The sequence below is a fragment of the Mobula birostris genome, chromosome 11 (assembly GCF_030028105.1).
Source record: "Mobula birostris isolate sMobBir1 chromosome 11, sMobBir1.hap1, whole genome shotgun sequence".
Classification (NCBI taxonomy): Eukaryota; Metazoa; Chordata; class Chondrichthyes; order Myliobatiformes; family Myliobatidae; genus Mobula; species Mobula birostris.
Window position 1 is genome coordinate 71,317,024 of NC_092380.1, and position 23,405 is coordinate 71,340,428.

The window sequence follows — 23,405 nt, forward strand, 5'->3', positions numbered from 1 at the left end:
ATTCGTTGATTAATGGACAGAATTGTTCAGTGTTACGGTAATGTATTCTTGTTTTGCATTTCAAACATCAATACTTTATGCTTTTCTTTCATTTCATGCTTTTTTAAAAACTGAGCACGTTATCCTAAAACTTGAGAATAGTCTTTTTGAAGTCACGACATTGACTTTACCATTATAGATTACATCAACTTAGACTTCCATTAATTCCTGTACAAACTGTCCATGTCGTAAACGTGTAATTTTGTTGTAGATTGCAGAAAGAATTTAGAGTTGAATTGTCACATCTTGGCTTTGGCAGTGATAGTGATGTAGTCAGTTTGCATTCTTAATCCTGACTGAAGAATGCTGTGACAATCACTATCCGATCTCAGAATCTGATTGTATCTGTTAATGAAAAGTTTTAACCACTCTTACTGGGTTTTCCAGTCACACTGATGTGTTTTCAGTTACTTATTGTAAAATCTAAAATTCACCTTATTTACAATTTTGGAATATTGCCAGCTTGAAGTTTCAACATATCAGCAGGAAGGCAAAGGTTTTCATAACCATATCACCCATATGCTTACCAGTTCCATTCCTGAAGATTGGAAATTTTACTTGTGTTCTCCAACAAATACCTGCCTGCATGTGCTTTTTCAGCCACCTCTACAAACCAACAGAATTGTTGCAGCCATTTAGCCTGTATAGACTGTCAGGACTGATAATGTATCGAAGTACATTCCTTCAGCATCATAATGAGGACAATGGGAAATCCTGCCTGATCTGCTTCAAATGCCAACCAGTGGAACTACTCTGAAACCTTGGCACCACTCCATGTTGTTGCTATCCTGCAGTCAAAGGTCAGCTGTTAATCTCGTGAAAAACTATCTCATTATTTATGTAATCTATATTATCGCTATCATCTCTTTCTTTGCGATTGAGTCGTAAAAGGTCCTGAATGGTCATGGCAGGGTGGATATGAAGAGGACTTTCACTTGGTGGGAAAACTTGGAATGAGAATTAATTGCTTCTTATCAAAAGGTCTCCCATTAGGGAAATGAGGTGAAATTTGGATGATTGAAGTTCTTTTGGATTACCGCAGTTGAATATTTTTAGGGCAGAGGCAGACATGAATATTTTTAGGGCAGAGGCAGACAGGTACTTGATGAGCAGAAGATGAAATGCTACAATGGGTAGATACAAAACCAGGGGTTGAGATGACAACTGGCAGAACCATAACTTTATGAAATTGCAGGGGAAGTTTAGGAGGTCAAGTGGCCTACTTCTGCCCCTAATTTATTTGTTCTGAGGGATAATGTCCATAAATCTCATGGCATACTGGTTCCTTAAAGAACCATGTTTTTAAATTATGAGAGACATAGAGCAGACAATTAGAATCTTTAGGGTAGAAATGTCAAACACTGGAGAACATGCTTTTAAGGTAAGAGGAAAGGGCCTGGAATGGCTTACCAGGGGTAGTGCTGGAAGCAGATAATTACACATGAAAATGAAGCATGTGAATGATGAGCAAGAGAAGGGCATTTAGTATAAAGTGACATCATAATTGGCGCAACACCTGGGCCATTTTGGCCTGTCCATTCTGTGCTGTTCTGACGAACCAAAACTAACCATGCAGAAAAACTTCCTTGTTTGATCTTCAAAGGTGGGGAGCAATTTAATTGAGTCTGCCTAAGACATGGATTTTGGAATGACTTTGTCTGTCAATAGAAGATCAGATGTGATCTGAAATGTGTCTGTAGCACCTTTGAAGATATTAGATCCATTTGGGACTCCTGTGAGACTCTTTATTTCTCCACAGGCATCATTTCAATGTACTTTGTAGATAAATAAGCTAGACATTCCCCTTTCTTATCAAATGAAAGTAGTAGTATGCTTACCATGACATCTATCCATACTTTTCAACAATGCAATTTAAGGTCACGTTCTGTGGGTGGAGGATAAGCATTTCAAACACACCCACATTCCATTGCTTGTCAGATTGTGCCCATTTTACGTGCAATCTAGAATCTATGTCCCCACTTTGGTCTTTTCAATGGCACCTTCTGAATTTATTACAGTCCTGTCCAATTTGTCTAAACGTTAAATTTGTGCCTTTCATTTTATTCACTTGACCTTTTCCCAGAAACAAGATCCCATGCTATTTGCATTTTTGAAAAGCCAGAAATAGAATCCTTTAGTGTCTGTTTTGACAATTATTTTCAAAGAAATTCACCTTCAGACGACCTCTGCTTACACTCCTCTTAAGCTTCTTTGATAATCGGCAATGCTCAATGCTGCTTTATCAGAAACACTTCAGCATTTCCTGGTGCACAGACATGAACCAGAGATGGTTGTAAAACTTTAATAAGGAATGTTGCATTCTGTAGCTGTGCAGTTATCAGCTATCAGTTGCATATTTATTATAAGCCATGTCACATCAGCATGCAACACTTCAATCCAAATGCAGACTTTTTTCCTCCCCTTGTACCATAAGATAAAATAACTTGGATTTTTTTGTATGGATAGACAATGATTTTTGAAGAGCACGTGAATGGATTTCATTAAATAACTGTTTCATTTCTCAAATAAACAATATTGTCATTACCTCTGTGTAATTAATTCATTTAAAAAGGACAAGCTTGCCTTTATGTTGTGTCTGTCAGTCTCTGTATGCATTTAAGTTGCTTTACAGCCAACAAAGTACTTCTGTATGATTACTTGGCAATTCTGAAAATGCAGGCAGCAACTTTCACAAAGCTCTCACAAATAGCAACAATATAATCAGATCATATTTGTTTATTTTAAGGTGTAAACTATTTGTAAGTGCAAGGCTATTACAAGTCGTATTTTTAAAAAAACTAATTCAAAAATAGTTTTCTGGTGTGGTATTTGATCAATATGGCACGTATTATAGATTGTCAACTTAGATTTTTGTCTTCAAGCCTCTGAGATTAAACGAGTCACAATTATACAGAATGTATTATTTGGCCTAATTTGTCATGGTGATTAACCTCTCTAAAATGACAAATATTCTGTAACTTGAAGCTCTATAGTGAGAGGTATAACTTATGATAGTTGATGCTGAAATGTAATCAGGCTTTTCTGACAATGAAACTTCAGATTTCCCTTCCATTTAACTTGCTGTTAGTTAATGGGATGTGTGCAGGTCAGTATTTACTACTTCCCTGCTCCATGAAATTCCTTGTTGGACCATTTCAAGAGTGGTTTTGAGAGTGAAGCACTTTTTGGTTTAGATCAGGGATTGCTTACAAGTCAGATAGATAAAAGATGGCAGGTTTCATACCACAGTGTCTGTTAGGTGACTGTAGTTTATTTGTCACATTGCTGATTATAACCACTTTAAATGCAGCTGCCTGGGTATGTTATCATATCGCAATCAGCATGTACCTTTCATGAGATCTTGAAATGATCCAGCACTGTACAGCCATGTCTGTAGCAGACACTTTTCCCCCTCTCTCTCTTCAGCTTCTAGCATTCTGACGGGAATATTCCCTCTAGGATGCTCTGGTTCAACTCTACCAGTAACCTTTTCATAGCAAATGGAATGTACCTTCAGGCCACATAGTAACTACCCTTACCTCCTTCCTCACTGTGAAGGACTGTAAGTATACTTTTCCCCAATATAATTGACTTTGGATAAATGATCATTTTACAGACCACATCTATTCACTGACTAGGCCCGTGTTCAATTGATACATAGTTCAGAGGAGCATTTGAAATAGCATCTAATTTTCCAGCTAGTTACATCACAGCCTTCTACACTTAATGTTCTGAATTTGTAAATTTCACTATTTCTGTTGTCTTGAATTCAGATTTTAATCGCTGGCTTTAGTTATCTCATAAATATTCAGATTTCCTCCATTTTGTGGGCTGAAGGGCCTGTAATGTGCTGTAAATTTCTATGTTCTTGGCATCTTAAAACTGACGGATCAATTTCTTTCCTAGTTGGGATAAAGTTAATCTAAAGCATTTACTTTCTTTCACCAGTAAATCTGCCTGCCTTAATTGTGTCCAGTATTTTATTTCTGTTGCAGGTATTGAAGTACTCTTGCAATGTAGCAGACATCCCACCTCTCCCGGAAGTTCTGGGAGTCTCCCGCATATTAATAGTGGCTCCGTGATGCCTGCAACTAAAATACAATGTCCCAGAAATTGAATTTTTTGAGAGCGAGCGTGAGAGAACGCACGAGAGAGCGAACGCAAGAGCAAGAAAGTAAGCGCGAGAGAGAGCGACCACGAGAGAGAGAGAGGGCGCATGCGTGAGAGAAAGCGAGAGAACAAGCGCGAGTGAGAGTGACCACGAGAGAGAGCGTGAGAGCGAGAAAGCAAGCGCAAGAGAGCGACCATGCGAGAGAGCGCGCGTGAGAGTGAGAAAGCAAGAGCAAGAGAGCGCGCGTGATAGAGCAAGAGCGAGAGAGTTCCAAAAAAAGTCAGAGTGGCAGTGTTCCAAAAAAAAAATAAAACGTACGTCACCCCACACTAAAGTGTACTCCTGCCTAATAGGGGTCAAAATAATGACAGTGTTGCTCACTGCACTGTTTGCTACAGTGACTTTTCTATTGCCCCTGGTGGGTTAAGACTGTAAAAGACATGTTGAGGTGAGTTTAACAGGTGTCATTCGTTCATTAGCATAGCTAATGTTATTTAAACTAGCTGGCTAGCTGCTAAGGAGCTACTCTATTGCAGACATCCCACCTCTTCCGGAAATCTCCCGCAAATTGATGGTGCTACCTCCCTGAAATGAGTTCTTGCAGGGTGGGATGTCTGATGTAGTCACTACTGTAAGGAATCCTTTACCTTTGAGTTCCTATGTACACCATTCTGTCTACAATCAAGTGCATTTGCTGGTAACAATCTGATCTTTTAAACTTCAAAATAAATACTTTGGGAGCTTTTGTATCCAGCTGAATACCGATGGTCTTGCTGTTTGATCTCATTTGGAAGGTTATGTCAATGGAGCAGTTGCTCAGACACACTCTGGGAAGTGTGTAGCTTTTCCTGATCAAGTAACAGTCACTGCCTCCTATTATCAACAAGGTTACGATCTGAACTGGAAGGACAGAACTTTGGAATTTAACGCAGCCGTCAACTAAAAGTCAAATATTCAGTACTTGATTCCCATCAGACATCATTAAATGTTGATAGAGACTGGGACCTTTTGGATGCTGAGGCTCTGACTCATTGCAAATATTTTCCACTTGTTAACTACACTTCTCGTTCGTACATGGCACGTTTTAAGATTCGTAGATTGGCACCGCAGTAGTTTAATGTCATTTTTAAAAACACAAGGATGTGTGTTTGGTTGTTTTGGTTTGTCTTCCAAAATATCTGAAAAATTAGGTGAGCTTTAACTTCAGCTATTGGCTTAGATGTGATTAAAGCTTATCTAGGGAATGGTAAGTGTCGGTATTTTACTGTCTGTTGATAATTTCTGTGTTTGCTTGCCAGCCAAAACAGGCTGTTGATCTTCATACTCTGCGTATTTCCATAGCAAAAATATTTCACTCCTGCATTTCCTTCCATATTGTGAATTCTTTACAATAAAAATATTCTTCAAATATGCAAGACAGCAACTGAGTAATTTAGCACATCAATGACCCGCTTCAAAGTGGAAAATATTCTTTATAATGTTCCACTGAAATCTAATCCCAATTCGATATGCATATTTTATTTTCAAAGTGAATAGAACTACTGGTCAATTGTGAAATGATACACTAGCGAATATTTAAGAACAGTGATACTGCTTTCAGAATCTGCCTATATTTTCTCAGTTAGGATGTTTATTATACAATTTGGAACTCAAGAGCCTCAGTAGTAGCTGCACTTCAACTCCAGTTTCTTGTTATTTGCTGCTGTATGTTGGGCAGCTAACCCATTCTCTTGTCGACTTGATCCTTGCTGACCCTGGCAACATAACTGCATGCAGATCTGTCACTGTTTCCTCATGGGTATGGGGAGTGAATAACTGGGGCTTGGATTCTGTCCCCTCAGTGACCAGAACAGAGGAAATTAACAGGCAAGGGAGCATAGATGCAAAGCACTTTGTGGCTTATCCAACAGTGAGCAGGTTGAAAATGTGATTTTTTTTTTTCAGTGTACATGATATTTGACCCGGCTGGTGGCATAGTGGCATCAGCATCGGACTTCGGGACGAAAGGTCCCAAGTTCGAATCCAGCCGGCTCCCCTGCACGCTTTCCATCCGTGCTGGATTACAAGCTGGTGATCTCTTTGGAAATCACCTGGCAGAAGGCAATGGCAAACCACTGCTGTAACTTGCCTCGTACGCGGTTCCCCACTACGTCAGAGAGGCGTGGACGGAAATCTTCCGCTAACCGGAGAAATTCCGAATGTGACATACCTTTCCTTTACACATAATATTTAAGAAGATATTTGGCTTACTTCTAAAATAAGTCTGCATTGAACTTCTTTAATTAAAGCTTTGCTTTCAAACCATGTTCCCCCTGTAGATATAAATAAATAGAGAATAACAGATCTGGTCATGTAAATACAAACCATTGTAAGCTGCAGAATACGGCATGTGTTATTGTTGGCACTTGAAACCACTGAAAACTGATGACCTGCCTTGGTTCCTGTCGATTCATTCAATGCTGTAAATTATTTATTATAATTGGACCAATGTCACTTATGAAAAATACATTTTGCATAAGGACTGAAATTTTCATTTATAGTTGATTGGAACCAGAATTGCTAAGCCAGCCTTGGCGCAAATGGTTAATTATTTAAGTTCATGACTAAAGAGAATAAAGAATGAGTGGGGGAAAAAAATGGGATTAATGTAGGATTAGTGTAACGTGGCTGGTTGATGGATAGTGTAGACATGGGGGCCATAACGTCTGCTTTCATGCTATATCTTTCTAAGACTATGGCCATTGGGATATATTCTTGGCTGATAACTTAATAAGTTGAGTTTTAGAATAAATGTTATGGTTGTTTGCTTTGTGACAAATGATTGCTTCATAATTAGAATTTTTTGTTAGAATTGGTGGGTGGAGAGCCAGGAGTGCTGGTATTTGAGTTATTTTTTTCCAACATCGGATTTAGTCATGGAGCTGAACAGCACAGAAACAAGCCCTTCGTCCCAACTTGTCCATGATGGCCAAGGTACTTTCCTGATTTACACCCAGTTGCCTGTGTTGGCCCAGGTTTACCTAAACCTTTCCCATCCATGTATCTGTCCAAATATCTTTTAAATGTGTAATTGCACCTGCCTCTACCTTTGCCTGCAACCCTCTATATTAAAAACTTGCCCCCCCCCCCACCCGGATTCTCTTTAAATTTTTCCCTTCTCAGCCAAAGTCTATGCCTTCTAAATTAGGTTCCTGCACTCTGAGCTGGGGGTGGGGAAGGGAGAGGGCATTAGGGAAGACTGTTATTGTCCAACTTTTCTTCATCTTTCATTCTTCAGCCTTTATGCTCCAGGAAAACAGTCCCAGTCTTTCCAGATTTTCATAACTCAAACTCTTCACTCCCCGTAACGTCCTTATGAATTGTCTTTGTACCCTCTCAAGTTGCAAGGCATCCTTTCTATAGTATGGTGATTAGATCTGCACACAGTGCTCTAAGTGTGGTGCAGTGTTATGTATGAACTTTTGCACTCAGTGCAGAAACTGAAGGTAAGTGAGCTCTAAGCTACTTTCACCACCCTGTTTGACTATATCACCCCATTTGAGGGAACTAATCACATGTACCCCTCGATCTCTCAGTTCTTCGGCATTCTCCACGGCCCTTCCATTCACAGTGTATGTCCTGCCCTGCCTTAACTTCCCAAAGTGCATCACTTTGCACATCTGTGTTGAATTCCATCAGCCATTCCTTTACCCATTTTCCACATTGATTTAGTTCAGGGATTCCCGACCTGGGGTCCATGGACCCCTAGCTTAATTATACTGGTCCATGACATCAAAAGGTTGGGAACCCCTTGGACAACCATCTTCACTATCCACTATACCACTAATTTTGTTATCTACAAACTTGCTGCTCATGCCTACAACGTACTCAGCAAAATCATTAATATATTTGATAAGTAACACTGGATCCAGCAGAGATCCCTGTGGCACACCACTGATCGCAGGTCTCCAATCTGTGGGGAAAAAAAACTCTCCGCAACTACTTTCTGGCTTCTTCCTCCAAACCAATGTTGTGTCTGATGGGTCAGTTTACCCTGGGTCATATATTCTAACCTTCAGGACCATGTTCTTAATAGGATACTGCTCACAGACTTCTGTGGTTAAATTGAAATAATGGTTATAGAATTTTAATGAATGGAAAGATTGTTGATTAAGCAAAGGCTAAAAGCCATGCAACTTACTGTCCCATTTCAGAAAAAAGACACATTCCTTGTGGGATGCTATTGGTTTCTTGTAACCTATGTCATAGTTTGTTTCAAAACAAAAAAATGGTGGTAGTATATTTAGTACAGGTTGACCACCTCAAATCTGGCAATCAGTAATCTGGTTCCAGTAAAAGAAATAATGTCAGTTAAATTTTCAGCAAGTCATGTGATTGTACATGAAAGAAAGTCAAAGTAAATTTATTACACTGGACAGCAAATTTTTCAAACGTGTTGCTTCCTCAGAATGTTTTTTGTTTATGATAGACTGCTTGAAGATGAACACAAATATAATTTCAGACTACTTGTATCACGTAGGAATTTGGAGAAACAACAAATTAACTGTTATTGAATATAATGTGTTTAATTGCATAATGGTGCTGATGCTTTGCAATAGTTCAACTAAGTTAAAAATATTTTGTTAATGATTTTCAATTGTACTCAGTGTCTGAGACTTCTCGCTTAAGTGTCCAATAATAATTCGCCAGCATTGATGGATTCCAGTTGCCCTGGTATCTTTTCTCCATGACGGCAATGTCCTGGTGAAACCTTTCACCATGCTTGTCACTAACAGCACCAAAATTTGCAGGAAAGAAGTCTAAATGGGAATGCAGAAAATGAATCTGTAGTGACATGTTGCATTTCATGGTCTTGTATGCTTGAAGCATGCTTTCAACCAGCTGCATGTAGATTGGTGCTCTGTAGATGCCGAGAAAAATTTCAACAACTTCCCTATGTGATTTTCTCCGGTCCCACTAGAAGTTCTTCAAATTGCCTGTCATTGATAACCTGTTTGATTTGTGGACCAACAAAAATGCTTTCCTTAATCTTGGCATCAGTTATTCTGGGAAGCATCTGTCTCAAATATCAAAATCCTTCATAGAAATTTTTGTGACTGATGATAGCAAATTCCATCCTTACAGTCCTGAACCCAGTAATTATTACTAAAACCTGCCCTGCCATGCAGCATGCCCAAGCATACCTGAACAACATAGGAAACTTTCCAACTAGCATTGTAGGCAACATTTTAATTGATTTGAATTATGAATTGAAATAATAAACATAGGTGATTTCAAAAAATGGTGCATGATAGGAAAATTTCATGGTGATTTTCATGATCAGTAGCCCAAAATTCATAAGGTATTCAGGAAGCAATATCTTTGTTCAGTGTTATTTAAGTGCATATATTACCATACACTACCTGGAGATTCCTTTTCCAGCAGGCGTTTATAGGGAAATAAAGAAATACAACAGAATTTACGAAAAAATACAAAGAATGACAATTAAACCAATGTGTAAGAGAGAAATGCATCTAGCTGAGAACGCGAGTTGTGGAGTCATTGAAAGTGAACTGTAGTTTGTGGAATCAGTTCAGAGTTGTGGTGAGTGAAGTTATCCACACTGGTTCAGGAGCCTGATAGTTGTAGGAGTCATAACTCTTCCTGAGCTTGGTGTTGTGGGATCTAATTCAGTCATGAGTAGAAAGTATGGCCTTGGATGGTGGGGTCCTTGAATTTGGATGTTGCTTCCTTGTGGCAGTGCTTTCATGTAGATGTGCTCAATACTGTGGAGGGTTTTGCCTATGATGCACTGCATGGTAGTCCCCATTTTCTGTGGACTTTCCCGTTCCTGGGCATTGGTGTTGCCATACCAGTCCATGATGCAACCAGTTAGGATACTCTTGACTGCATAATTAGAAGTTAGCAAAGTTTTAGGTGACATACCAAATCTTTGCAAATTTACAGGGAAATGTGCTGTTATGCTGCCTTTGTGATGGGCACTTCCATGCTGACCCCAAGGCACATTTTGATAAGTTAACACCAAGGAATTTAAGGACAATGTCAGTGTGCACAGGAATGCTATCATGTCTAAGTTGCCTTCCAATTCTATCACTACGCTAACTTTGAATTCTCAAATTTCTTGGTAACTCCTGATTTGTATTTTTAATCTGCTTGCCAACAGCACAGTGGAGGGCTTTACTTGAAAGACTGGGCTGCCGGAGAAGAGGCTCACCAACACCACAACTTTGAGGACAGTTGAGATTGACTTTTAATGCTTTGGCCAAAGGTTCCCATGTCTTCAAAATGTTTGAAAGAGACTATCTCATTGAGTGCTGACATCCTTGCTCATTCTGGTTTGATCTCTAAATATGACTCTGTCTCTCATATTATTCTGTGAGTGAGGTCATCCAGAACTCGACACATGCTGCAAGTACTCTTCAAACAACAACAGTGAAACTGCAGAGCAATGCTAGTTTCTGGTTGAGCAAGCCCTCAATTGTAGGAACTTCATCCAATAACTTTCTAATTGGCCCGTGCTCTTCCAATCCCAGCAGTTTATTCTTTGTCAGCTGTGCCTCACTGAAAACTCTCAATCAACTTGGTGTCATAGAGCACTACAGCTCAAACAGGCCCTTCAGCCCATCTAGTCAATGCTGAGCTATTACTCTGCTTAGTCCCATTGACCTATACCTGGCCAAAGCTCTTCACACTCCTCCTATCCATGTACTGATCTAAACTTACCTTAAATGTTGAAATCAAACCTGCATCCACCACTTTAGCTTGTTGCTTGTTCCAAAATTTCACCACCCTCTGAGAGAAGATTCCCCCTTAAACATTTCACCTTTCACTCTTAACCCATGACCCCTAATACTAGTCTCACCTAACCTCAGTGGAAAAAGCCTGCTTGCATTTGTCTTGCCTATGCCCCTCATAATTTTGTACACATACCTCTATTGAATCTCCCCATATTGTCCTGCACCCTGGGGAATAATATCCTAACCCTGTTCAACCGTTACCTATAACCCAGGTCCTCAAGTCCTGACAACATCCTTGTAAATTTTCTCTGTATTCTTATCCTGTTTGTGCCCACCCCCCCCACCCCACTGAATGGTCTAGGTCTGAAACGCCGACTCTACTCTTTTCCGTAGATGCTGCCCGGCCTGCTGAGTTCCTCCACCATTTTGTGTGTCTTATTTACATATAATTCACACTTTTTAATATTGTGCTGTATTATAACTTTCCAGTGAACCTGGTGAGTTTTGAGGGTCCACAGGAGCAAGAGCCCCAGGTGAGTGCAATAAACATGATGAACCATTGGGAGCTCTGAGTAATGAGATGGTGGATCATCAGAGTTTTTCTGTATCAGGAAATAAGCCCATCAAATGAGTACACAGTGTTAATGATATAGTTGGAATGAAATATTTAACCAGGATCCCAGTTGGGTCATTAAAGCAGCTGGATGTTGTTGCTGTGATCAGGCGGTGGCCAAGCTTAAGAACTTGATACACCAACTGGGGTATGTGCAGCAATTTAATTAAAAGATGGAATAGCCTGTTCAGTTACTGACTGTGTGTCAGCCTCTAAAGTGTTCAGCTCAGGCTTGTAATTGGTGTGAAACAAATGTGATCTTGACAGCAGACATGCATCTTTAAACTACTGTTCAGATTATCTTCATTATTGGACCTTAATGTAATTCAATATATTTGGAATGTAATCTCATCTATGAAGAGCACACTTTCTCTCATGAATATTGATTTCCTTGCCTAAACTAAATTAATCTATGAGCATTTCTTTTCATCTCTGCAGTTCTTATTGGTGTGCTGCTGTGTTCTGCAGAAAGTAAACTCCTATATCAGGTCACTGACAACAAGTAAGGTCAACAGAATTGATGTCACCATTAAAGCATTGATCTTAGTCCTGGTAACAAATGGCAACAGAAGCTGTAAATTATAAAGCCTACCCACAGTTTCAGGTGATTGATTTAGACTGTCTTACCAGCACAGTGTTCAAAACAAGCTTGGTTGTTGTCATTGTCACGTACATTATTTCATCTGCACAGTACAAGTGGTCCAGCTTCTAAGTGAGGCAACAGACATGTTGTATGCTCCTAAAATACAGCTAACAATGGTGTTCTTGTGCTATTTATTGTCTGTTTCTCACAAATGGAATAAATTTCTATACAGTTGGGTGACTGCTACATAGAATTCCAATACAGACGTAGGCAGCTTGCAAACTTTTGCCAATTTATTTACTTCTCACGAACAGGCACAAAGGACAGCCCAGAATCACAGCTACTGGAATGACTGCCTCACCAGTCCACTCACCTGGGTAGAACGCTGACCTTGAGCGTGGTCAACAACTTCTCCCCATCACTGTGGATATTCTCTAGTGGACAGGAACGTGGAGAATACAAGTCCGAGGGAAATGTTATTAGGGAACGAGAATGCTCTTCAGAGCCAACATAAGTCAATGTGATGAATATTTCCTCCCAAGTCATGTGCTTATATTTTCATATTTCCTTTTCTCGGTAATATATTTGACCAGCTTATCCTTTTCGTTATTTGTCTCCATCACAGCCTACTGTTGTTTTGCATTTCTGACCATTTTGAGTAAAGGTAATTTTCTACTGGACCTGTGAGTTGCTGCTGTGTATTTGGCACTTCGCTGTATGGTTGAAAGCATTCCCAGTATTTACCAATCAGAGTTCTTTAAGAACGTATCTAAATCCTGTTATACATAATTATATTTCATTTGAATTATTGACTAAAATAAATTAACATTGGTTTGGAAATTGGTAAACAAGATAAAGTTTAATTGCAGTTGAAAGCTGAAACTTGGACAGAAAATGCTGAAAGCACTCAGCAAGGTGAGTAGACTTGACAAGGAGAGAGGGAGAGAGCAACAACATTTCAGATCAAGGATCGTGCATCAGAACTTGAAAAATGAGAAATTAGATGTGTTTAAAGTTGTAGAGAAGGGGAGGGGTTTGAAGTTTGGAGCAATGAGCTGCTGATACTAGAAATGTGATCTATATGCAAGACAGGGGAATGGTGCCTCCATCTTCCAACTGTGCATGCAGTCTTTGTGACTAAAATGTTGAGTTTAACAATCTTGCATAGTCACCTTTTCTTGTGTATCCTTTCTCGCTGAGTATGGTATACTTTCAACTCACCACCTGTATTTGTTTTTAAGACCATTCTCTGCTTGACAAATTTAGTCATTCCTCTTGTGCACTCCACCCCAACCCTTTGTGTGACTTAAAAATATGTTCCCTCATTTTTCTAGTTCTGACAAAGGATCATTGACCTAAAACATTAATTCTATTTCTGTCCCTGACAAAGGTATCTACCTTGCTGAGTGCTTCCAGCATTTTCTGTCCTTTGTTTTAAATATAATATTAGTAGAGAAAATGCGAATTTATTGTCTTGCAAAAATTGAACTAGTTCAGTCTTGCTCTTCCATCTTGAGTGACTAGGTAGCACATGGTTGATTTATTGATATTTGTGAAGTGATTGTAGAACAAATAATTGAGGGATGGGGAGGGGGCAGTGTGGACTGGTTCTTTTCTCTTGAAGACTCGATAGTTTAGCAAAACTGTAATTTTTTTTCAAGGTAACTTGGAGCATTGTTAACTTTCACAAGTAAGCCTTTATTTAAAAAATAATTAAAGGAAGTAATGGAATTGCATGGTGAATTCATAAAGCTGTAAGAATCTATGAAGGCACTGAGCACAGTCCTGAGACTGCATGAGTTGACTTTTGTCCTTTCAGTGACACCCTTGGATTCCTAAGGAAACCTTGATTTGGGATTCCAACTATACATGATTCTGTTTTTACTTTTGTATGGACTTGCACCTTTGTTTTTCCTTCATGTACTGAGTGACGTGGATTGAGATAATTTATTAATACATGCAGCCAACTTTGGTCGAGTATCTGCACGCATAGCTGGTGGTGTAGTGACATCTGCACCAGACTTTGAGGTGAGTGGCCCCAGGTTCGAATCTGGCCGGCTCCTTGCACTCTTTCCATCTGTGCTGGGTTGAGGGTTGAGCGTTGAGCTAGCAGCTCAGTCTTGTAAAAAAAAAACAGACGAATGCTAAAGAAATGACAATTGTCACCCAACACACAGAATGCTGGTGGAACGCAGCAGGCCAGGCAGCATCTATAGGAAGAGGTACAGTCAACGTTTTGGGCTGAGACCCTTCATCAGGACTAACTGAAAGAAGAGATAGTGAGAGATTTGAAGTGGGAAGGGGGAGATCCGAAATGATAGGAGAAGACAGGAGGGGGAGGGATGGAACTAAGAGCTCCATAATTGTCACCCAATGTGCCACAAGGCGTGGAGAGGAAAAAGGAAAAAATATATATATATTTCTTTGAAAAGAGCTAGCAGTTGGAAAAGATTTAAATAAAAGCAAGATTGATCATTTCTTGAAAGAAGTTGTACTACTCCAGTCAAACCCCTATAATTCACCTTTTTGCAGACAAGCAACTGAAACGATCATTCCTACACATCTTGAGTTAGTAATGTGGTAGCCGCCTTCCGACAGTCAATTAGCATAGACCAAGTATCCAAGTTCAGTAACCTAATTCCAAACCACCATATCTGAAAGGCAACAAAGCTGTAGTCGGTAATATAGCCCCCATCCAGTTGTGCTCTTCACTTGACTGCTGTTCCAATCTACAAAGCGACTTCTCCAGATTCCAGAAATATCTATCTAAATGTAATGGAAAGTGTTTGTGGAATGTTAGCTGCTTATTATCTATGATTACTGCACCATCCAAAATAGAGGGGGAAGGTTTTGGCAAGGACATGCTGTTGAAATTAAATGTGGAGACTTTATTTTGCCAGATTGCTAGGTTTTACATCCCAAATGAATACTTCCAATGGAATGTTCCAATGATAAACTCGGGGCAAAATTTACTCTTTGCTCCTTTATTTTAAGTATGGAGAAAGCAACAACTAAGAGCTACTGGAAAATGAATTTAATTGTCAGTCTTGTAGTAATAATAATTGTAATTAGTTTATTATTCCACTTCTTCTTCCAAGATTTTGACACTTTTCTCCACTGCAGTAACTAGCAATTGTTGTTTCCAAGCAAGACAAAATTACAACTGTCAAGTTCATTAACTTCCAGAAAATAGTTAGGTTTTGCAGACAATGAATACTTCAGCAGTTGCTCCATTTATGATCAAAGACTGATTTTTCGTCTCATAACGAGGTGCCATTTAAAAAGAAACATGCAATTAGCCAACTTTCTTTCTCAGTTGTATCTCGAATGTAAATGCAAACAATGAAAATGATCCTAAATTATCTTAATATCAAAGTGCCAGCAGTCTGTTGTGTACTGACTGATAAAAATACAGCAGCTTTTGGATCTGTGATCATAGGTCATTGCATTCTGCTCCTAAAGTCTGTTACTACCTTTAGATTTGACCTAGAACTGCTTGCATTGGAAACCATGGCTGCAGTACCCAAGTGCATTTTGAAAGTCAGAACAGAGTAAATATTTGTTATAAAATTATGCTGTTTCAATGACATTTTAATTTGCTGTTTTTTAAAACTACATTGAAAATACTGATTCCTGATTGAAAAATATAAGCATTTGAGGGTGATTGTAATTAACTTTTATTCTCAATATTTTGTTTCTCAAGTGGATAAAATTGTTCACACTGAAGGATTCCTATCTGACTGGACTGGCAGCACAAAATGGAGTTTGAAGTTAATTATTTCTCATGAATAGGGAAGGATGTTTTCATTTTTATAGTAATGTCAGTATTAACATGTGATGAATGGTTTCTTTTGTCCATTTTTCTATGTTGTCATACAGAATTCATAGGCAGGAACTTCATTTCTCATGTGATGCTTTATAAATAATGGATTTAAATTTTAGAATTGGAGATTTTTTTGTGTTAAACAGTATGAAGATTTTATTTGCCAATTGCTCTTGTTTCTGCCTTATTTTCCAAAATAAAAACAGATTATAAACCTAATTAGTGGTTTGGTACCAAACTGATAGATTTGCTTACAAGTTTATGTGACAGATAAGCTGTACAATATTTTTTCTGATAAGAATCGAAATAATCAGCTACTGCTCTTGACACAATTTAGCCAAGAGTAACCAGTGAAGTCCCTGACTATGCGTGCACATAAACGATTGCAGGACTGAACCTGAATGTGTGTGTCTGGCTATCTGAATATGTCGTGTCCTCTAAATTGTTGCTATGGGTTCAAGATCTAGTTAAGAAATGTGAGCTGAAAAACTGAGGGAATGCTACACTCAGAAGTGACTTTTATTTGGAAGGGAGATTGACTTGAAATGCGGAATCCTTCTTCTCTCTCCTCATGCTGTGGTTTTGTTTTATGAGGGGAAATTGGATAGTACAGTAAACCTTCAATCGCACCTCTTCAAAATAATATCAGACTGGAGCAAAGTTCATCTTGATTCTGGAGTTGTAGGAGATACTGAAGCTTGGAATGAAGGAAAGTAGATGAACTTGTATTAGCAATGATGCATTCATCCATTGAACTCCTTTTCCATTCAATTGGAATATGCAGATTGTGACTCAACTCTGCATTGCCTCCTATTGCTGTTACCTTCCATACCTGTGTTTATCATGGATTTATCTACTTTTCCTTAAAAATTTGGAAAACCCTCCTTCCTTATTTAAGGATATGGTGATTAGACAGGTGTATGGGGTTGGGGTTGAGTAGGATCCGGGATCAGCCATGATGGAATGGCAGAACAGACTTGATGGGCTGAATGGCCTAATTTTGCTCCTGTGTCTTATAGTCTTACACCCTTTGAGGAATATTGCTCCAAAAAAATCCAGTCCTCAAAAATCTTTCTCATTTGTCTTAAACAATTCTAAATTTTCCTGTAAATAGAAATATCCTTACTTCACTTTATGACACCCCCCCAGCTTTTCGCCACCTCTCCCTTAAGTTATGATTACAGTAATTAGCAATTGTTGTTTTCCATGTAAGACAAAATTGCATTTATCAGCATGCAACTCAAAGCTGGTTTTATGGTTCTGGGACCTGCGTTTCTTTTAGTTGGCATCGAGGGAAGGGAGCCAAGGGAGACTTTGGGATGTCAAAGCCAAAGAGTGCAATTTGACTGTGGATGAAATTATCTAACTCATCAAAACATGGAGGAACCATCACGAACTCCCACAGCCCCTGATGATCCTGTGATTTTAATCCCTGGGGCCAACATGTGAGCAGCCTTCAGGAAGGTGAATCCACGAAAAGCACCAGCCCATACAGGGTACCTGATCAAGTACTAAAGACCTGTGCTGAGGAATTGGCTACAGAGATCTTTAACCTCTCGCTTTGGCAATTGGAGGCACCCACCTGCTTCAAGCGGGCTTCAGTTATACTGGTGCCTAAGAAGAACGTGGTAACCCGCCTCAATTGCTATCGTCCAGTAGCACTTACATCCACAGTGAAGTGTTTTGTGAGGTTAGTGATGAAACATCAACTCCTGCCTGAGAAGTGACGTGTATCTGCTCCAATTTATCTACTGGAGCAACAGGTCCACAGCAGATGCCCCCTTACTGGCTCTTCACTCAACCATAGAGCATCTCAAGCATACCTCAGGATACTTTTTATTGACTACAACTCGGCATTCAATACCATCATCCACTCAAATCTAATCGATAAACTTGAAGACCTTGGCCTTAATAGCTCCTTGTGCAATTGGAGCCTCGATCCCCTCATTTGCAGACCCCAGTCAGTTTGGATTGGCAGCCACATCTCCTCCACAACCTCCATCAGCACAGGTGCACCACAGGGCCGAGTGCTCAGCCCCCTGCTCCTGTGACTGTGCTCCAATTCAAAGTTTGCTGATGATATCATGGTCATAGGCCCGAATCAAAAGTAGTGATGAGTCAGCATGTAGGAGGGAGATTGAAAATCTGGCCACGTGGTGCCATAACAACAACCTCTTACTCAATGCCAGCAAGACCAAGGAGCTGATTATTGACTTCGGGAAGAGGAAACCAGAGGTCTATGAGCCAGTCTTTATCAGAGGATTAGAGGTGGAGAGGGCCAGTGACTCTAAATTCCTCTGTTATTATTTTGGAGGACCTGTCTTGGGCCTAGCACGTAAGTGCAATTACAAAGAAAGCATGTAGCACCTTTAGAAGTTTGTGAAGATTCACCATGACATCTAAAGCGTTGAAAAACATCTATAGATGTGTGGTGGAGAGTATATTGACTGGCTGCATCACAACCCGGTCAATACCAGTGCTCTTGAATGGAAAATCCTGCAAAAATGTGATGGATGTGGCCCAGTCCATCATAGGTAAAGCACTCCCCATCATTGAGCACATCTACATGAAATGTCACAGGAAACCAGCATCCATCACCAGTAACCTCCAACACCCAGGACATGCTCTCTTCTCATCGCTGCCATCAGGAAGAAGGTACAGGAGCCCCAGGACTCGCACCACCAGATTCAGGAACAGTTATTTACCCCCTCCCCCAGTCTTTAGGCTGTTGAACCAAAAGGGATAACTTCAGTCAACTTCACTTGCCCCAGCATTGAGATGCTCTAACAACCCATAATCAAGAACTCCTACATCTCATGTTCTCAATATTTATTGCTTATTTATTATTATTAGTTCTTTCTTTTTGTATTTGCACAGTTTGTGTCTTTTGCACTCTATCGAACACCCAGGTTGGTGTGGCCTTTCATGGATTCTTTTATGGTGATAATTCTATAATGGATTTATTGAATGTACCCACAAGAAAACAAATGTCATGGTTGTATATGGTGACATATGTATACTTTGATAATAAGTTTACTTTGAGTATTAACTTGGTTCAAAATAGCAATTAAGCCTAGAATATCAGAACTCTTGGGAATCTTGAGTACATTTCTTTCAAGTAGAAATATTGATATTAAACCATTTGCACAGAACATTTGCTTATCTATTCATGATATGAAATCATAAAGCTAAATGGGGCTGGAAATGTCACCATGACTCTGAGCTAAGCGTTGAAAACACTGACTATCGTGCTTGATCATGGAATTTCTGGCCAAAACAACCAAGCACTCAGCAGGTCAGGCAACATTTTTTTAGAATGAGAAACCGATAGCACTTTAAGTCAAAGGCTCTTTGTTAGTATAATTATTTTTCAAGATACAAATGTGTTGGAATGTTGGGACATAATATTTCTGCATTTGGTTTGGTTAAACTACTTGCCCTCCCAACCTAAGATTGTACCCAAAGAGCATTTTGAACTTTATAGCAACCATGGTAGTTAAAATCTGCTTTGTAGAAAAACCAGTTTAAGATGAGCGTAGAACATAGAACAATACAGCACAGGACATGCCTTAGGTCCACAATGTTGGGCTGATCTTGATGCCAATTTACGAGGGGTGATTGATAAGTTTGTGGCCTAAGGTAGAAGGAGTGAATTTTAGAAAACCTAGCACATTTATTTTTCAACATAGTCCCCTCCTACATTTACACACTTAGTCCTGCGGTCATGGAGCATACAGATCCCTTTCTTTGTAGAAGTCGGCGTCTTGGACCTCCAGAAAGTGGTGCACAGCAGGGGTGATTGATAAGTTTGTGGCCTAAGGTGGAAGGAGATGAGCTATTAACTTCAAACTTTCTGCATAATCACTCAAAGAGTTGAACTGCATGTACATGTAACGAGAGTTGTATAACTCATCTCTTTCTACCCTAGGCCACAAACTTATCAATCACCCCTCATATACTAAACAGGACCGTAAGACACGGGTGCAGAGTTAGGCCATTTGATCAATCGAGTCTGCTTGGCAATTTGAACATGGCTAATTTATTTTCACTCTCAACCCCATTCTCCTGCCTTCTCCCCATAACCCTTGGTGCCCTTACTAATCAAGAAACTATCAACCTCTGATTTAAATATACTCAATTACTTGACCTCCACAGCGTGTGTGGTAATTTATTCCACTAATTCACGACACTCTGCCTAAAGAAATCCTTTCTCATCTCTAAAGGGACCTTCTTCTACTGTCCTCCCCTTGTGTATCAGCCGTATCCCTCCATTCCATTTTAAAGGTCAAAGTAACTTTATTATCAAAGTGCATGTATTTTGCCATATACAACCCTAAGATTAATTTTTTTAAAAGCAGGAATTCAAGATAAATACAAGAAACCTAACAGAACCAATGTGCAAAAGACAAATTGTACAAATACAAACAGAAAAAAATTAATAGCTCAGCAATAAATATTGAAGGTGATATGCAGAGTCCTTGAAAGTGGGTCCATAGTTTGTGAGAGCAGTTCAGTATTGGGGGAATGAAGTTATCCCCACTAGTTCAAGGGCCTGATGATTGCAGGGTAATAACTATTCTCAAACCTGGTGGTGTGGGTTCTGAGGCTCCTGTACCACCTTCCTGATTGCCACAGTGAGAAGAGAGCATGGTTTGGATGGTGGGGGACTTGATGTTACCTGCTGCATTCCTGAAGAGTGCTGTGTGTAAACGTGTTCAGCGGTGGGGAGGACTTTACCTGTGGTGGACTGGGCCGCATCTACTTTTTTGTAGGATCTTCCATCCAAGGGCATTGGTGTTTCCATACCAGGTGGTGATGCGACCAGTCAGTATACTCTCCACCACACACCTATAGAAGTTTGTCAAAGTTGTAGATGACATTTCCATGTGTCTGTCCAAAAGCATCTAAAACTACACCACTCTGGGTACTTCCACTACTACCCCTGGTTCCTACTCCAGGCACCTACCACTGTGTGTTTTTAAAGTAATAGTTGCCCCCTCAGGTCTCCTTTAAAACTCACCCTCCACCCCCATAACCTTAAAAACATGTCTTCTGGTTTTGGATATTTCTACCTTGCGAAAAAGATTCTGAGTGTCTACCCCATCTACGATTTGGTCTCCCCAGGCCTCTGATGCTCTAGGGAGAAGAACTGTCCAGCCTTTCTCCTCTAGTCCAGGGAGCATAATGGTAAACCTCTTCTGCATCCTCTCAACATCCTTCCTATATCTTGGTGACCAGAACTCCACACAGTACTCTGAGTGGTTTTATAGAGCTGCAGCATGACCTCCTTGTTCTAATACTAAACCTCACCTGCACCCCCCCCCCCCCCATTAGCCAATACAGGCAAGCATCCCTTCTGTGGCATCTTGTAACCAGTTTTAATGAAATATAGATCTGGATCCCAAGATTCTTCTGTACTTCAATGTTGCTAAAATTCTTACCACTAACTGTGTACCTTCTCCTCTTATTTGACGTTTCAAAGTGCAACACCTCACACTTGCCTGGATTAAATGCCATCTGTCACTTCTCTGCCCATTAAATAATCTATATCCTATTGTATCCTTTGATAATCCTTTACACTGTCCACAATTCCACAAATCCTGGTATCATTCAGAAACCCGCTAATACCCCATCTATATTTTCATCCAGTTCATTAATGTACATCTTAAACAACACAGTTGCCAGCATTGATTCTCTCAGAATGCTACTGATCATGAATAATAGCCCTCCACATGTATTCTCCATCTTCAATGGGCAAAGCATTTCTGAATCCAACCTTGCAATTCACCTTGGATCCCAAGCATCTTCTGAATCAGCCTTCCATGAGAAATCTTATCAAATGCCTTACTAAATTTATGTAGATTATGTCCACTCATTGGCATCATCAAGCATGTTTATCATCTTGTCAAAGTCATAAACCAAATAAAGATGACATCAGTGAGGAGAAAAATGATTAAAGTTTCATTTTTTTAAAATGGGGAAAATGGTTGCAGATGAGCAAGTTTTACGTTCTTGGAAAAGTTGGGTGGGGGGCAATGAGAAAAGTTGAGGGAATGATGATGAGATGAAAATCAGAAGACTGAAGAACAGAATATAAAACCATAATGACATGCTAAATGAAGCCGAGAAGGCCTGCAGTGCAGAGCTCTGAGTGTGATCCACTATTCAGTCAGAGCTTTCTGACCCAGACTTGTCTTCAACAAACTTTTCCCCTCTCACTGCATAACACCATGTCTCCTTTCCTCTGAGATCAAGTTCCCTCTAAAGTTTTTTACAGATGCGTGGATCAATCATTGCAAGGAGCGGGAAACTTTTACACAGCCTGAAAACTGCATGATACTTCAATTTTTTTTGCAATATGTTTACAATGAATATAAAATTGAAATATCACATACTTTTGGTTTTATTCATGAAGAGTATAATGAAATTTAGTACAAAGAAAATCTTTTTCATTTTGTAAACATTTTCTTGTTTGTCTTTATTATAGATCCATTGTCTATAAACACAGTCCGGATTAATTTTGCATCTAGATGAAAGATGCATGTTAATACTCATTAAACCATACACATGTTCCACTTCTAATCTGTTTCTGGATTTGCATATGATTTAATTCATTAGACTAAATCCACGTTCGCAGTCAGCACTGTTTGTTAATATTCCATCGATGTCAACCAGAATTGACAGTTCTTCACAAATTCTTCATTTTGAAGCATATACATTCACACTGTATAAGTGAATGTCTTGAGCCATTCTTAACTTTCTCAGAAGAGATAAATTTAAATCTCAATATTACTGCAATATTTTTGAGGCAACTCTTGCATCAAAGTTCTTAATAGTAGCTGAGTATTTTTTCGTCAGTTATACAACATTAGACCACAGACATAGGAGCAGAATTAGACTATTCAGCTCATCAAGTCCACTCTATGATTTTATCACAGCTGATCCCAGATCCCATTCAACCCCACACACCTGCCCTCTCGCCATATCCCTTGATGCCCTGACCAATCAGGAATCTTATCAGCTTTAAATATACTCACAGACTTCGCCTCAACTGCAGTCTCTAGCAGAGCATTCCACAGATTCGTAAATCTTTGGCTTAAAAAAAAATCCTCCTCCTGTTCTAAGAGGAACTTTGAGGTTGTTTCCTCTAGTTCTGCATACCCTCACCATAGGAAACGTCCTCTCCACATCCATCTTATCTAGTCCTTTCAACATTTGGTAGGTTTCAATGAGATCCCCATGCACTCTTGTAAGTTCCAGTGAGTCAGGCTCAAAGCTGCCAAACGTTCCTCATATGTTAACCCCTGAAACATCCTGGTGTGCCTCCTCTGGACTCTCTCCAATGACAACACATCCCTTCTGAGATATGGGGCCCAAAACTGTTGACAATATTTCAAGCGTGGCCTGACTAGTGTCTTATAAAGCTTCAGCATTATCCCCTTGTTTTTATATTCTATTCCCCTTGAAATAAATGCCAACATGGCATTTGCCTTCTTTAC

General features: G+C 39.6%; 1 protein-coding gene across 17 annotated transcripts in view; it reads left to right on the top strand.

Annotated features, from left to right (window-relative positions):
• plekha7b (pleckstrin homology domain containing, family A member 7b) overlaps positions 1 to 23,405 on the top strand; it is a 424,118-nt gene that overhangs the window by 119,535 nt on the left and 281,178 nt on the right. The window contains exon 1 of one of the 17 annotated variants that reach the window (XM_072272492.1): positions 748 to 839. The exons of the other annotated variants lie outside the window; for them this stretch is intronic. Within the exon in view, the coding sequence (XP_072128593.1) occupies positions 772 to 839 (68 nt within the window). The 5' untranslated portion in view covers positions 748 to 771. Of the gene's footprint in view, positions 1 to 747; positions 840 to 23,405 lie in introns of those variants that run through there. 17 annotated transcript variants of the gene reach the window in all.